Consider the following 15,498-nt stretch of genomic DNA (forward strand, 5'->3'; position numbering starts at 1 on the left):
CATTCCTGCCGAGGGCCGGAGAGCCGGCTGCCCGCAGCCGGCACCACACCTCACCCATCACCTCCAATCCAACCTGCTTCAGCTGGTGCCCACCAAGCCTGGCACACGAACAGACAGCAGCTGTGAAGTTCACTAACTTTCCTCCTTCGCCAAGAATTTGCAGTTCTTTAATTAAGAACCAGAGGATCTTGGTCTTGTCCTCAGCTACGACCCTCTTAAGTCCACGGTCCCAACAAAGCAGTACCTTTATTCAAGGCAAACCCCCCTCAAAACACGGGACAATCAACACCAGCCGAGAGGAGCGTGTCCTCCCACGCACGCGCGCCTCTGGGAACCGCCGCTGCTGCACCAGTCTGGGAAGCCTCGGCCCACAGCCACCCTGACCACAGGGCTGCGAGAAACAGAGCTCGGGTACCACCCCTTCAGCTGCCCAACTGCAGCGTCCCACTTGCTCGCGAGACAGTTCTGCAGATCCACAGCAACGCATCAAGCGCTCTGGGAGCTTCACGCCCACGCCCACCCCCTCTGGTGGGAGGGTGCCTGCATTTAGGGGCGGCACGTGCATTAACGTTCCAGAACCAGATCTAAATCCAGCGCTCCTGTCTAAGCTGCAAGCACTGGAGGTATGTTCTTAGACAAATCCAAACCAAGAATTTGTGGGTTTCCAGAACAATTTATTTATCTAAGTCAGGTCCTCTGATAGCAGTAGTGTGTATGTTGTGATAAACTGACACTGAGAAGATTTAACAATTTCTTCATTTAATAAGTGATTTTTCACTACATGGTATTGTACACTGTTATCTGTTCAAAAAAGAGTAACAGTTTTTAAAAAACAAGATTCTGTGAGAGATTTATATAAACCGGTGATCAAGATCAACACCTCTGGTTGGCTTATCAAGCTATTTTCTAGGCTTCTTCGTAGACCAAAGTCCTTAGGCTAAAACGCACAAAACCATTCAGGCAGATCTAGAGCCACTTCCATAACTTCCAGCTTTCTGACGCTGGCTGCCACGGGCCTGGTGCCACCGTGAAACGGTCCGCTTGATCGAACATACGGAAACTGTACAAAAACGTGTTTGCTTTCACCTCGAATAGAATAAACAGCACAGCATTTCTACTTCCTAGTTCAAGTCAGGACTTCCTTTTATCTCCAAGGGAAGGCGTGAATGGAAAGCCCTGCCAACTCAGTGTGGTGGGTCGTGTACGAACGGTTTTCTAAGCAAACTTTGGCTTCAGGAAAGAGACACAAACACTTAAAATAATGGCTTTAATTGAAGTATACAGAGAGGGATGTGTGTCTGAATTAAATATACATCATACCAGCCACGCTGGCAAGGTTGAAGGTTACTTCTAATGTTGACAGCAATAAAACTAACGTGTACATGACAAGACATTAAAAGAAAAGCAATCCCTTTAAAACAAATTTTAACGTAAAAAAAGTTCACAGTGGTTTGTATAAACAGTATGTAATTTCTGACAGTAACAAATTTCTACTCTCACAGCACACTAGTGCCCTCTTTAGATCCTAAAGAAGAAAACAAGCATTTACACTACTCATTGTACAGATTCAGAAAGTCAGTTGTACAATTACCCATAATGACAGGATAAGATGCTGTGGAGTGTACAGCTGTAACACCAACGAAAGGGAAGTTTAAAACTCTTTTCCTGGGAGGGAGAAAAGTCTTTCATTTGCTGTTACAACCAGCAAATGCCATTCATCAAATCAAAAGGAAAACCACAAACACATTATCTATTTTGAGCAAGCTGAACAGTACACATTACAGTTTTAAAAATGGAGGTTATATACTATAATACAAGTCCCAAGAAGGCAGCGCCAAAGTGACTATTTCTTTGCTTGTTTTGTGATCATACCCCTGGGAGGCGTTACAGGTCTGCTGGAATTGGGCTTCTTTTTCTCTGCAGGTTTCAAAATCTGAAACGGTAGTGCAGTCATTTAGCAAAAAGTTTTCGCTTTCTTACAATCAATTCATTCACTTCACTGACATTATACAGGTCACCTGGACTGGTCATAAATGCGCCAAGAAATAAATGCGTTTCCTACTCAGAGCTACGACAGGGCTTAGAGCAGCTGATCGGAGAGCCCGTGCCAATGGAAGCAGCTTAACAGCCGATAACTTTGCCTGGATGATTTAATGCCAGGGTAGAACAGTTCATCTACTCACAGCAGCAAGGGCTTATCACATTTTTGAAGACATGGGTGCAAACACGGCCCTGTCTACATGTGATATCTGTAAAGATCTATTTGAAACAAGCATTATGGTTTTGTAACAGTAAAGTATCAATTCAAAATAAAGCAAGTTTAAAGCGTGACTACACTAACTAGGAGGTAAAATCTTCAGATACCATACCTGAAAAGAGCACATTAGAGTTTCATCCACACTCATCATGGCACCCGCATTATCAAATTCTCCACAGTAATTTGGGGCAGAAAAGAGAGTTACCAATTGCCTTTTTGCAAAAAACTCATATCCATCTTCAACAACCTTCAGAGAGAAAAGCAGAAATATTAGACTGGACAACTTCTTCCTGCCAAGGTGCAAAGCTGCTTAAAGAGCACCAGCAACTGAAAAGCTGGCTACGTCTAAGGAGCGTGAGTTCCTAACTTTTACACCAAAACAGGAAGAACATCACAGGACCCCGTTCAGCAGAGTCCACTAGCAATGAGAAAAACAGGATTCTGCCAGGTGCAAGACAATCTTGTTCAGGAATCAGAGCCCCAGTTTAGACGTATTAAGAAAAAAAAAAAATGTTCATTGCAAGGGTTGTTAAACATTGGGACAAGTTGTTCAGAGACAGTGGAATCTCGATCCTTGCAGATATTTAGAACTTGGCTGGACAAGATTCTCAGCAACTCGGGCTTACGCTGGTTTGTCCTGTGTTGAGTACATGTGTGTAGGGTTGGACCAGATGACCACCTCCGGTCCCTCTGAACCTAAATTATTCTATGGTTTAGTGTACAAAATTAAAATACCTGATGAGCTCTACATATGAGGTCCAAATCATGTTTATGGAGAAACTTAGCAACCACTTCAGCACCAAATGTGAAGGACACTCCTCTGTCATTTTCACCCCATCCTAAGACATCCTTGTCAGGGTCAGACCACAGGAGATCACAGAGTAGACCTTGATCTGGTACATCTGTGGGGCGCATAATTCGTCTTATCTGTTCCATTGACTGAAGGTCTGGTGACAAGCCTGTTCAGAGTTAAGACACGTGCAGTTCACATTTTAGTCCAACTCTGCTCCGCAAGATTGAGGTATTAATTCAAGACAAAAGTAACTTGTATTCAAACTGATTCACCATTGCAATTTTACGTCGTTCAATGGCAATGTTAACTTACATTTTTTTAATCCAGCATTTGTTTTAAACCTTTTGTAACAGGAAAGTCACCTTCTAGAAGATTTACTGGGAGCAAGATAAGCAAAGCCATTTCCACATTTTACAGGATTACAATAATCTCACTGTAATATTTTGCAAGTGTCTGTTAAAAGAGCTGTTAAGTGAAAGAGGCATTAATACTAGAAATCGCAGTATATGTTTATTTTAACAATCAGGCCTAGGAAGATGAAATCCCATATCCAACAGACCTCATACCATTTTTCACTGATATGTCTCCCTGGGCAACTGTAATTACTTGCAAGCGATGAAACATTTAAGGTGCAACATGTATTTTATTACTTTGAAAAGCTGCATGAAGCAAGTATCACATAGCATAACAGAGCCAATTTCTACAAATGAAGCGCCAAACCCCTCAGGTTGGACGGGGCTTTGAACAACCTGATATAGTGAAAGATGTCCCTGCCCATGGCAGGGCGGACTCTACTAAACCATCTTTAAAAGGTGCCTTCTAACCCAAACCATCCTATGAAAACATGTTTTCAGAATGCACATAAAACTTCTAGTCACACAAGTCTAAAAAAAACCTGCAAGGATTCTTTACTCAAAAGGAGAGGCTATTAGTATGCCTTTTGGTATAAAAGGAAAAGCAGATCATTGTGTCTGAAGCTACAAAACTACCAGCTCAATGATTCACAAAAGTGACACTAATCAAGCTCAACCCTATCTCATACATGAGCCAAGGTAGAGAAAAATCCCTGAAGTTTTGAAGCTTCAGCAACGTAAACATGAAATTGCCATGATTGATACTAGAGTATTACAGTTTCTCAAATATCAACTAAGGAACTGTTACTTACCCCCATGACAGCAGAATATTTTCTCATCCACAATAGCTGCAATTGGTAAACAGTTGAAACAGTCTGTGAAGGTTTTCCACAGCTTAATATTGTATCTTCTCTTACCTGGAAGACAGTTTGGAGAAAGAACAGTCAATACGCTTTCCTAACACAACTACAACCAACCTAACGTGGCTGCCTTAAGTTTACTAAGACTTGAAAAAAGTTAGCATTAAAGCCTATACACAATTTATCTTCTCTGATACCCACTGACATACTTTATTGCTTATAAGAAAGTTGCAAAGGTCTCTTTCAGTGCGGCAGAGCGCTCTGAAGGGGTGCTGAGGATAGCAGAAGTCTGTTCAACAGAACAACATTCCACTGTTGGCAGCCAGACTCTCCAGTCCCAACTTTGCTTTTGAAAATTAGATCCATTTCAGAAAATCTTGCCATTTGCTGTTTTCTTCAGGGGAAGACAGCAATTCTTGGAAAGCAGATTTTCTTTAAACCCGTGCTAGTGCTTTATCACATAAAGTCTCTCTAGGCAAAGAAGAAGGACTGAAAATGAAACTGCTACAGTTTTACTTTCAAAGGGACTCTCCCAACAGATATGAACCCTGAACATATTTGCGATATATGACTAAGCCTGTGATTAATCTCTGAGGAGTCAACTCTGAAATACCACACATCTTTGTTTCCTCATTGAAGGAGAACAAGACATGGAGAGTACATCTTGTAAGCTACAAGCCAAGCGTGTCCCACAACAGAAGTTGCGAGAATGCTTCAGTGCACAATTAATTTAACAGTTTAATCTCTTCTACGTTAACTGGATTTATTAAATCACATCCTTTGAAACATGAACATGCACTTCTACTTCACAGCAAAATTACTTGTTATGTCAGGGTAAGGTCTACGTATAGCCTCCGTCACAATAGACCTTAATGCACTCTGCAGTGACAGAGCTGGTACATTAACTGCATAAGCAACACTGCATTTGTTCGAAAGGAGTGCTCATGATGCCAAATAAATACAAGCACATTTCTTCATTGAAAGGCTGACGCACTGGTTCAGGTAACAACTTCTGCAGCTGAAGCCACCTACCAAGAGAGCAAGTATCCGGTGCTCAATCCAAGCACGCATCAGACTGAAGGCTTCACACATGCTTTGCCCCATTTACGAAAGGAAATGCTGGTTTTGGCCAAAGCAACAGCACACAATACAGCAGGACTGCATCCAGAGAAGGGCAAAGTCTTTTTTTTTTTTTTTAACATTACAAAGTTACAGGTCTTAATATGAAGTAGATTGCAAGCACTATAACATAAGCACAGTAAAGACCAGCCCATTCTCCAAGTTAAGTTGTAACACAAGTATACATGATCCCTCAGATGAAAGAAACAGAGGTGAACTTTTGTAAAGCACATCAAATAAAATTCTCTCATGTCTCATTAGGTCATTAGATGACCTTATCTTAAGAACTTTAACAGTATGTACCAGTGAGAACTGTTAGTTAACACAGCGGCCAATAAATAAAATTACCCACTTGCATGCTGCTTTGTACTGTGAGGATCGGACTCCAGTAGGATCAGGGAAAGGACACATTTCCCTTCCTAAAATAGGCCAAGGGCCCCCCTGAAGTGCACAAAGGGAACTGCAAGTTCGGAAAGAATCATCTAACACCACAGCACTAGCACCTCCTACCCTGCTTTCCCAAGCCAAAGATGCACACATCTGTATTACTTACATTCATCGTAAAACCCATAAATTCTATTGATGCTGGCACATTCATGGTTCCCTCTGAGGAGGAAAAAATTCTCTGGGTATTTAATTTTGTAGGCCAATAGAAGACAAATTGTTTCTAAAGATTGTTTTCCTCTGTCAACATAATCACCAAGGAACAGGTAGTTGCTTTCTGGTGGAAAACCTCCGTATTCAAAGAGTCGAAGCAAGTCATAGTACTGTCCATGGATGTCGCCTGTAAAGAGTATTCAGAAACAACATGTAAGTGACCCTTTGCTACATTCTTTGATTGATTCTAGAGAAAGAAAAAAAGCTTGCAGTTAGATACTGCCTACAAAATACTTAAAAATTAGTTTATCTTAATGTATATAAAACCATCACATTCGGAAGTTTGACATCTATGTAATGCAATGGTTAACTGCCCTAAGATGAAGTATGTAGCTATTTAAAAGTATTCACACGCGTGTAAAACAAAATCAAGATTCCAAGAAACCAACTGCATGTTCAAATGAAAATGTGACATCCAGTTAAATCCTTTACTTGACTAGTGGCTGTGAGATCAGGAACCTTTACCTCATTCTTGGTATTTCCACACAACACTAGGAATACTGATGGAAAACTGACCACCTGGGGAACTTGCTTTCCTTTGTCCCACCTCTGGTGTTTTCTTGAAACACTCAGTAACTCAAATTCTAGCAGTGAACGTGTATCGAAAATGAAATTGGTATTTCTGCCTTTGCTTTAAATCATGGTTTTGTTTCTGACAAGCAGAACACTAAATCATGGTTTTAGACTACCAATGTTATAAATATTGAACAAGCTACTTCCATTTGAAGTAAATCCTCAGTGTTGGAGTAGGATAAAATACTGTTTGCTGGAAGCTTTTTAAAGTGCATTTATTGAGGCTTTTATTTTGACATTCTTTATTCTTCTAGCGTAACTAGACTTGTACGTGTGTGCCAAATGAGCACCACTTTGTACAAGTATGGTGAAACCAAACTAGAAAGTAATTCCAAGAAACAGTACAGAAATTTAAGTTCCCAGCAGCATTTTAAAATATCATCAAACCATCATTCAACTCTGAATAGTAGCTACAATAAAGTACTGTACTTCTCCTTTGTTTCCCCTTGTTCAGTCATGACTGGGCCAAACATTATTTCATTGATACAAAAACTCCTTTCCAAAACTTCATGTGAATCCCTTCCCCAAGGGACCTGGGGAAACTGGACCAGTTACTTTTTGGGTTTGAATTATTTTCGTCCCCGCTCCAGTTCCCATGTTTGTTACCTCCTCCCCTCTCCTCCGCCCTAAGCATCCAGCAGGGTTTTATTTTCCCTTTTGCTACAATAATTTATTAGTTCCACTGTTAATAAGTGAAAGTAGCATCTGGCACTTGTTCTCAGCCCCAGGTCTGCATTTACCGGACATCCCCTCCCAGCATCAAATCAAAATCACAGTACTCACCACATATTTTTAGTGGAGCTTCAAGTTCTAGTAGAATAGGCTGACTCAGAAAGATTTCTCTGGATTTCAAGCACAGTCCTCTAATTTCATTCTCTTGAAGTTGGACATTTTTGCCTGGTTTTGATCCTCGCACTGTTGGAAGGAGTCAGAAGACCGTTATCAAAATCAACAATATCCCTAGTGTTATTTTTAAGAGCCTGACTAAATGCCACTGTACTACAGAATGAGAAGATAACAGGGTAATACCAGTCTGCTGAGGTGAAGCTGCACTGCCGTGTTACCAGAGAAAGGGTAGTGCATTCTGTTTCAGTTTTATGCTACTTTCATTTAACAGAATTCATGGCTCAACACTTCCCCCGTTAAATGTCACATTTTAAATAGCATCAGTTTAGTTCTATTTAGTTATAAAACCTATCTTGCACAATGTGACTATATATATAGAGATATATATATATTTTTTAATGAAGCAGTTATACACTTGTTCTCTGGAAAGCTGTCTGAACTTGAGAAAAGGAAGTCTCCCATTTAATCAACAACATTGTCGCTCAGATGTGTAAGCTTCGCTAAACTATCATATAACCTTGCCCAAGACAGTATCTAAACAAACAAGACTACAGTACCAATAAATACTGTACTGCCCCATTCTACACTGCAGTTAGCAAACACTGAAGAACAGTAAGTACATGATTGGAAGGTCAGAACTATACATAAGGAAACATTTTTTGATCACAATGACGAAACAGCTCTCCTTATCATCGTCTTTGAACACAGTAAAGACAAGCTACTAGGAGATCTATCTCCCAGCCTCAGCACCCCCTGCCTGAATCCTTCACCCCCCCTCCATTACTGCTTCAATCTCTCCCACTGCAACAATAGTTGGTTCCCTTTAACGTCCATCAAAGCTTTCTTTCCTAGTCCGGACAATAAGGACACCAGCTTGGCCTGAACAAATTTCTACAGCCACCAGCACAGCTTTTCCTCCATGTATCTATCACCCTCCCCCCATTTCTGTTGTCCAGAAATACAAAGGACATTTCTATGGCAGCAATTGCATGCAACAGCATTTATCAGGGTTAGGATAAGACTAAATAAAAAACTGTGATTATGCCATTACTGGTGAAGCTTATTATATTTTTATTTGGTGTCAAAACCAGTGACAACACGGAACACTGGTAAGGCTGAAGCAAAAGAAACCCTGCAGCAAATTCCAGTAAGATTATAGAATAAGAGCAGTCATCTTCTACAACATAATCCATTGGTTTAGCCACATCAAAGCCGAATGACCTCAGAACTTCAGCCTCAGATGCCTGGAAACACTCTGACAACACCTCCAGAAACAAAATCACTACACTGGTAATGTTGCCTAGTTAGGCGACTTACTGCACGCAACTCATAGGGCATTGAGACTGAAGAATCTCTGCTCTTGTCCAAAAAGGCTTGGTCTTCAGTTGCAAAACAAGCAAGCAACAAGCCCCAAACCCTTTCAAATACAAGAACCTATGCAATATTACCTTCCTGAATTCCTAAATAACCTTTTAGATACCATTTCAGCCCAATTCCCTTGATACTGTTTAACTTCAGAGTGAGAAGTCTGGAAGCTACAGATGACTCAAATCTCTGTACTGTCACTGTGGGCCTAGCACTGTATGAAATCAAGAAGTGAGAACTGCAGTGGGAAAGGCCGTGGCAGGGGGTGCAGAGGGCACGTTTTAGGAAGAGTAAGAACAAAAACGATTGTGTTCCAAAGGGACTGCAGTTTCTCATTAGCACAGAAGTTTCCTACTTTTGTGCAAGCCTCTGATCAAGAGTAGAAAACATTGTTTAGTCAAAGCGTACATCTTATCTAGACCAAGAATAAAATAATGATTGTGTAATATCCATCCATAAAATCAAGTGTCATTGGACACAATCTCTACCAGCACTTAAAATGTTACTACCAAAACAATTCTACCCTGCATACCAACTCCCAGAGACCCTAGTCATGGTGGCACAGGCTGCCTTACATAATCATTGCCAATACCCTAAAACACACCACCTTTCCTCAAACAAGCTTCAAAATTAAACTTTAGTTCAAATTATAATGTATACTGACAGTGACATTAAGTTAATCGTAGGTCAAAAGTCATGGCTTTAATAATGTTATCTTTCAAGCACTACATGCTCCTTTATTATTCACTGCCTACGTATTATCACTCAACACCGACATTACATGGCAACACTGGAATTACCACTAAACTTCATGTCTTCCATTAAAATATTCGAAGTAATGAAGCATATAAATGAAAGTTAAATCTTTGTCACAGCACTTTATCACGCATGAGGCTTTTCGTCCACACAGTAATTTTTTCATCCATACAGTAATTTTCCAAACGCTCCTGAGCAATGAGCAAGTTATTCAAAATGCCAAATATCCAGAAGCAATAAAGAACAGAAATTTATAGAATAAAGTGATCAGCTAGCTGAATTATAAATGTTAAATTTTCCTTTACTCTTACAATTTGCCTTTGTTTTTGAGATAATACAATATACTTGTATTTAGTTTTCTGAGAAGCCAAAAATCTAACTTTCTATGATTTGGTCTTGTTAGAAATTGCTAAAAACCAAACCCTGTATCTCACATCCATAAATTAAAAAGTATAAAATATTATACAGACTATGTAACGCACTGAGTCACTGAAGCTCATGAATAAAGCATATGCATTCATTTTTGCTGAAGATTAAATGAAAATCTGAAAACTGTTTCAGATACAAGTTTCCTATGTTTCTCCAATATATTTTCATTGAACCAGTATAAGCTTCATGCAGTTTTAGTCATCTGCTTGCAGAAAACCGTAACAAGATAAAATGATGCTTTGTTGCAGTTCACAAACTCACTAGCAGAGATACCAGAAGGATGAAAGAACAGGACAATTTGATTCAGTTCTGTAGCACGCTGCCTGCCAATGACATTTTGACCACTTTCATCCAACACGGAATCGCCGCAGAAGAAACGAGTGTGTTCAATTTCTTCCAACATTGACCTATATATCCTGAAAAGCTGGAAAAAAGTATTTTTGGCTTCAGAAGAATCAAATATGCAGAAGTGCATGTTGGTTTGAGAAATCTGTATTTTTAGTGCAAGGATTTTCTCATCCACAATGAAAGAGCTGGCAAGGAAACACAGGATGTTCAGTCTGGATGACTTCTTAAAAGGTTTCTCTGATGGAGTCTTCAAGGTACTTAGTCCCACTGAGAAAGGCAAAAATAATATACTGTGAAAAATGTTGTGTTTACAGTTTCTTTTCTCTGTTTTGGACCAAAACAAGGCAGCTTGCAGAGATCAGACAGTACGATACTAATTGGCAGCTCGGTCATAAAGTCAAGAGAGCAGCTCAATAGTACTGTACATGCACATTTGTTCTTTCAACGCATAAAAAATAACCTCTCTCAGAAATGACAGTCTGGAACTGACAGCAGAACAAGCTAAAGATTAATCAGCTGAGCAAAAAAGTCAGCCCATTTCAAATAATATTTTATTTATGTCTTGCCTCAACGTACTGCTGCACTACTTCCAGACAGTAATATATTCCCATCCTCTTTTAGGCAGAGATGCCCCTGTTCTTAAAAATCATTTTTCAAGAGCTTGAATTTCAATGTCGAGTCCGGGCAGTCTTCTAACAAGTAAAACCTTCTGCACCATACAAGTATGAGAAGTTTTGGAAAAATAAGCTCTCCACTGGATGGAGAAGACTAGAGAAAAGATCCCTCCCTGGAGCCTGGATGATCTCTGCAGAGGTACTGACTTGAACATAGGTTCCAACTATTAAAATTAACATTGCTTTCCAAGACAAGGAGGAAAACTGCTGGAAAGCAACAACAGATACCAACTCTAAAATGAAGGCGTATTACAAACAGGGGTGGGTGCAGTACAACAGCCGCCCAGCAGAGGGGGAAAAGGAAGTAAAAAGAAGTAGAGCAAGAACTTAACGGCACCCCTGTCATTTTGGTGGAAGCAAACAGAGCTAGTACAAAGCACAGCTGCAGGAGTTAAAACACCGCTTGACATCCAGGATAACTTTTATACATTTCTTTGTGAAGGATAAATGGGTCACGAACTGTGGGATTTAGAACGTACAACAATCAGAAGACCACATGCACGTAGAGTACAACAGACTTCTACACCATCGCTAGCATTTTCCAATGTCCAGTTTGGTGCCACACAATTCTTTAATGAAGGCAAATGCTATTATAAAACTGAGTATATTATTTCATTTGGGTTTAATATGAAAGGGATGGATGCCTAGGAAAGCATTCAAATATAGTAGAATATTCAAAAATATTAGAAATTTCAGTGATCCAAACATCTCATTTTCCTTCAGTATTACATTAAAAGAAGCAGGTAAAATGCTATCAACTAAAGTGCTAGAATCAAGTTCTTGTACAGAAAATGTTTTCAAGAAAATAGTCTATCAGCAGGTCAGTTCATTTTTTGGCTTATTAAACAAGTCTCTCAGTTTTACCATATTTTACGTTCAAGTGTCTGCAATCCTAGAGACATTTCCAAAAATATTGCAGGTTGTTTTTAATCTTGTTTTTAGCAGTTCCTGATGACAGTTTCACATTCAGTTTTGCACCATAGGCACAAAGGGAATAAATAATTTGAAAGTGGTTGATGTAAAAAAGGTTTTACTTTACTGCAGGCACTACCAACTTTGATCAGATCATTTCAAATTCAAAATTGAAACTGAAAAGGAACTCCTCAGTGCCCAAGCCTCTAAAAAGAAGTTGTTCTAGTCTACTTTTTAGTATGACGAAAGTTCACAGCAGCATTATCAAACAGAAGACTCTGCATGACTGCAAAGTTTTCATCTTATAATATACTTCCACACTGGAGAGAGCTACGTAGCAACAGGTACTCACGCCAATCACAAATACTCAGAGATGACAAATTCCTCCACTTCACTGACTGGGCAAACAGAATTTAACTGACTTATTTGAATCCACAGCAGCGATAGGAATCTAATCTTGTCTTCCAAATACAGAGCTCCTACTTCCCATTATTAGAAATTGCTGCAACATAGCAGGAAACAATTAACATTAAGCTACACAAACTATGGAAAATTATATGGTTTGAGGTCAACAAGTGCTGCTTGTCTAGTAGAAACTTTATCACAGTAGCCCAACTCGTCAACAAGCGAAATCTGACCACATTTCAGATTAACATCTGTGAGAATCAGACAGACACTTATCTCAGTATATGAAGCTAAGCAGCAAGCAACCTTCAGACCCGATCAATGCTGTATTTAGCAGAAAGGTGAAAAAAATTGGAGAACAGCATTTGTAAGAAATAATCTTCTCTGTTGTCAGCAAAAGTTTATCCATTCTCTTTGGCTCAACTATTTTTAATAACTGGATGATCCTCCTCCCCCATTTAAAGCAAATTAGAGAGAGTATCTCCTTGACAGCTATACAACAGGCTTTACCGGGAATAGAAATCAGTGGGTGTATAAACAGGAAAGTTTGAGGATTTAGAGTCTTTTTGCCAATTTTAGTGCACTAACCAGGATTTTAGCTTTCAGAATGGCTACCACCATTCTAGCCTTGCATGGCTTTATACAAAGTAGCCTCCATTCATTTCTTGGTGTTCCCTTAATAGCGTTTGCAGAGGCTGCAGCACAGAAAAGATTTTCAGAAACATATTTCAACTTGGGTTCTACTTACGTATGTTTAAATTGTGTTATTTTACCCTGTTATTTATTGTTACCATGCTAAGACTAGTACATTTCAATCTTGTTTTCTAGATATGTTACTATGAGCTCCATTTTCAAACCAGATCCTACTTATCTGTGAAAAGCTGCCAATGCACTAGATGAAGGAAGCGGATAAGGGGCTGAAGTTATAGGAACACCATCTGACATGACATGGAAAGGAAGCCATGCTCACACTCAGGGAATCTTGGGATTTGTCACTCATTCTTTACCCGGAGCCGAGCAAGAATTCTGCCATTTCCTGGAACCCCTTCCATGACTATACAGATGCCACTGATTTTTCATCTTACAGGGAGCTTTTCTAGCATCTTCTTGTCTGCTGGCAGTTTTGACTTAGCAGACACATACAGCCACAAACTCAGAATCATGTAGTTACTTACTGCCTACAATACTCCTCCTAGAAGGAAAGTAATTTGCTCTCACGTTTGCTCCTTCTTATTCCTCAGTAATGTGAGTTAGCTCCAGAAATATTCGAGCCTTTATCCACTATCAAGGACACTTAGGAAACATTTCAATACTCAGTGCAGCATACTGTAATTTACTATACTTTGGAAGCCTTATTCTTGTGAAAATTTTTCTTAGTACAGTTACTAAAAGTGACAAAATTAGACAACCTGTACTCATGAAATTGTTCCTAGCAGAACACAACCCTCAACAGTAAAGAGGGCAACAAATATAAATTCAATTACAGCAAAAAAAGATCAGTATGTTCAATGTTTTCATTGAACGGTTTTCCAAGGTTGAGAACAATGTTACTGTAAAATGTTTTTTGTGACATTTCAATGCCAAATGGCTCTGTACTATAAACATCTGGAGGAAGAAAGACTCTTCAAATATTTACCTTCGAATGAGAAGCTAAATATATACTTCCAGGTCTTTTAAAGAACAAACTAATAATTTCAGCTAACTAGCCTAATGTGGGTAGGAGAATATCAACTATTTGGGGAAAAAGTAAGAATAATGTAATTTGATCAGAGAAGTCAGGCTAGAAAGCAAGTAAAACCCCCTCACAAATACATTATTAATATCTCATATTAAGAACAAAAGCAAGAGTAATTTATTATTCACCCTTTAACCACTTCACTTTACCTCGACCATTAGACTAGATTCACTACTGGCGTAGCTCTCTCAGTCTCTTCCAACAGTGCAATGCTAAGGCATATTGTAAAACACAAATACCTGCTTAACTGTATTTTCTCACTGATTTGAAGTATTTCATCAAGTATCTCCCTAATACTTGGGTTTGTTACCTTTAAAAAGGAAGAGATAATGCGCCCTGTTCATATCCTCTGCATTTTACTAGCAAAATCACCTCAAGTTAACTGTTATAAAAATATGTAAGTATACAGTTTAAAGACAGCTGTAATGAAATACCAAATTGCTCTAAAATTTAAAGCTTGCCCAAAGATTTGGGCGACTCAGTTTGTGAGTAAGCTGATTATTAAAACAGATTTTGCAGTGTTTTCATGCTTGAATATGATTTTAATCTGTGCGCAACCTTGTCTGAAAAGGGTATCACTTGAAACGGAGTTCTGGTACAGGCACACCAGACTTTGCACAACTAACATTATGCAGTTGTTCTACCAGAACTGTACTGAAAAAAGCTTCTTGTTTGCTCCAAATCTAAATAGGATGAGAATCCTTACACATCAGGTATTTTTTTCCCTCCATTTAACATCATGCAGATCTCCACCTTGGAAGTGCAGTCCTGTCACCTACCTAGCCAGACCTTAACAGTTTCAGGAAAAGGATGAGTCAAGTAAATTTTGAACAACCAAAGAGAATGGCGTTTGCACAGTAACTCACACAATTTAGCACTATAAAAAATGCAGCATTTGCTAAAATGCAGTATCATTTTGCCCTTTCTAGAAAAAAGTATAAAAATGACAGACTGACACAAAGGTCAATCATTACTCTGTCTGGCAAAGATGTTTATAATAGACATTTAATAAGCAACAAAAAAAGCACTAGCATAGGCTACTAACATCGGTAATTGTTTTAAATATTGAAAGACAATCATTGCCTCAAGGAATCCAAAATCCCAGCTGATATGTCAATGAAAAAATTTAATTTCAGTTCTGGCAGCTGATGCAACCTCAGGTAACATCTTTAGTTGCGTGAACCATCTCTTAAAAGAGCTTGTCAGTAAACCTTCTGAGGCCTGATTTATGAACTCTCATCTCCTCCAAACGTATAATACTGATATAAGCTGGGTAAGAACATAACATATTGACATAGTACATCTTACTACTTTTTGAAACTTTAAACAAGGGAAATCATTCAAAATCATTCAGATCTTTTTCCAGGATTATCTTATTCCATGTTCTTGATATTAAGAACTTACACTTTGAGAAAA

The 15,498-nt window shown here is 39.1% G+C and overlaps 1 protein-coding gene across 1 annotated transcript; it reads right to left on the reverse strand.

Moving 5' to 3' along the window:
- Positions 1-743: 743 nt before the first annotated feature.
- Positions 744-10,517, reverse strand: PPP1CC (protein phosphatase 1, catalytic subunit, gamma isozyme). Its single transcript, XM_009321203.1, has 7 exons — positions 10,270-10,517; positions 7,396-7,527; positions 5,936-6,166; positions 4,216-4,320; positions 2,993-3,216; positions 2,370-2,504; positions 744-1,933 (listed from the first exon to the last, which is right to left on the reverse strand). The coding sequence occupies exons 1-7, from the start codon at positions 10,481-10,483 to the stop codon at positions 1,844-1,846; spliced, it is 1,131 nt and encodes a 376-aa protein (XP_009319478.1). The 5' UTR covers positions 10,484-10,517; the 3' UTR covers positions 744-1,843.
- Positions 10,518-15,498: the final 4,981 nt, after the last annotated feature.

The sequence above is a fragment of the Pygoscelis adeliae genome, unplaced genomic scaffold (genome assembly GCF_000699105.1).
Source record: "Pygoscelis adeliae isolate BGI_AS28 unplaced genomic scaffold, ASM69910v1 Scaffold93, whole genome shotgun sequence".
NCBI classification, from domain to species: Eukaryota; Metazoa; Chordata; class Aves; order Sphenisciformes; family Spheniscidae; genus Pygoscelis; species Pygoscelis adeliae.

Bases quoted from the DNA above. Each gene is read 5' to 3' on its own strand.
- PPP1CC (XM_009321203.1), bottom strand. From the start codon at position 10,483: ATGCACTTCTGCATATTTGATTCTTCTGAAGCCAAAAATACTTTTTTC. The intron at 7,528-10,269 runs GTGAGTTTGTGA...TCCTTCCAACAG, and splicing joins TCCTTCTGGTATCTCTGCTA to TGCGAGGATCAAAACCAGGC. The intron at 3,217-4,215 runs GTAAGTAACAGT...AACTCTGAACAG, and splicing joins AATATTCTGCTGTCATGGGG to GCTTGTCACCAGACCTTCAG.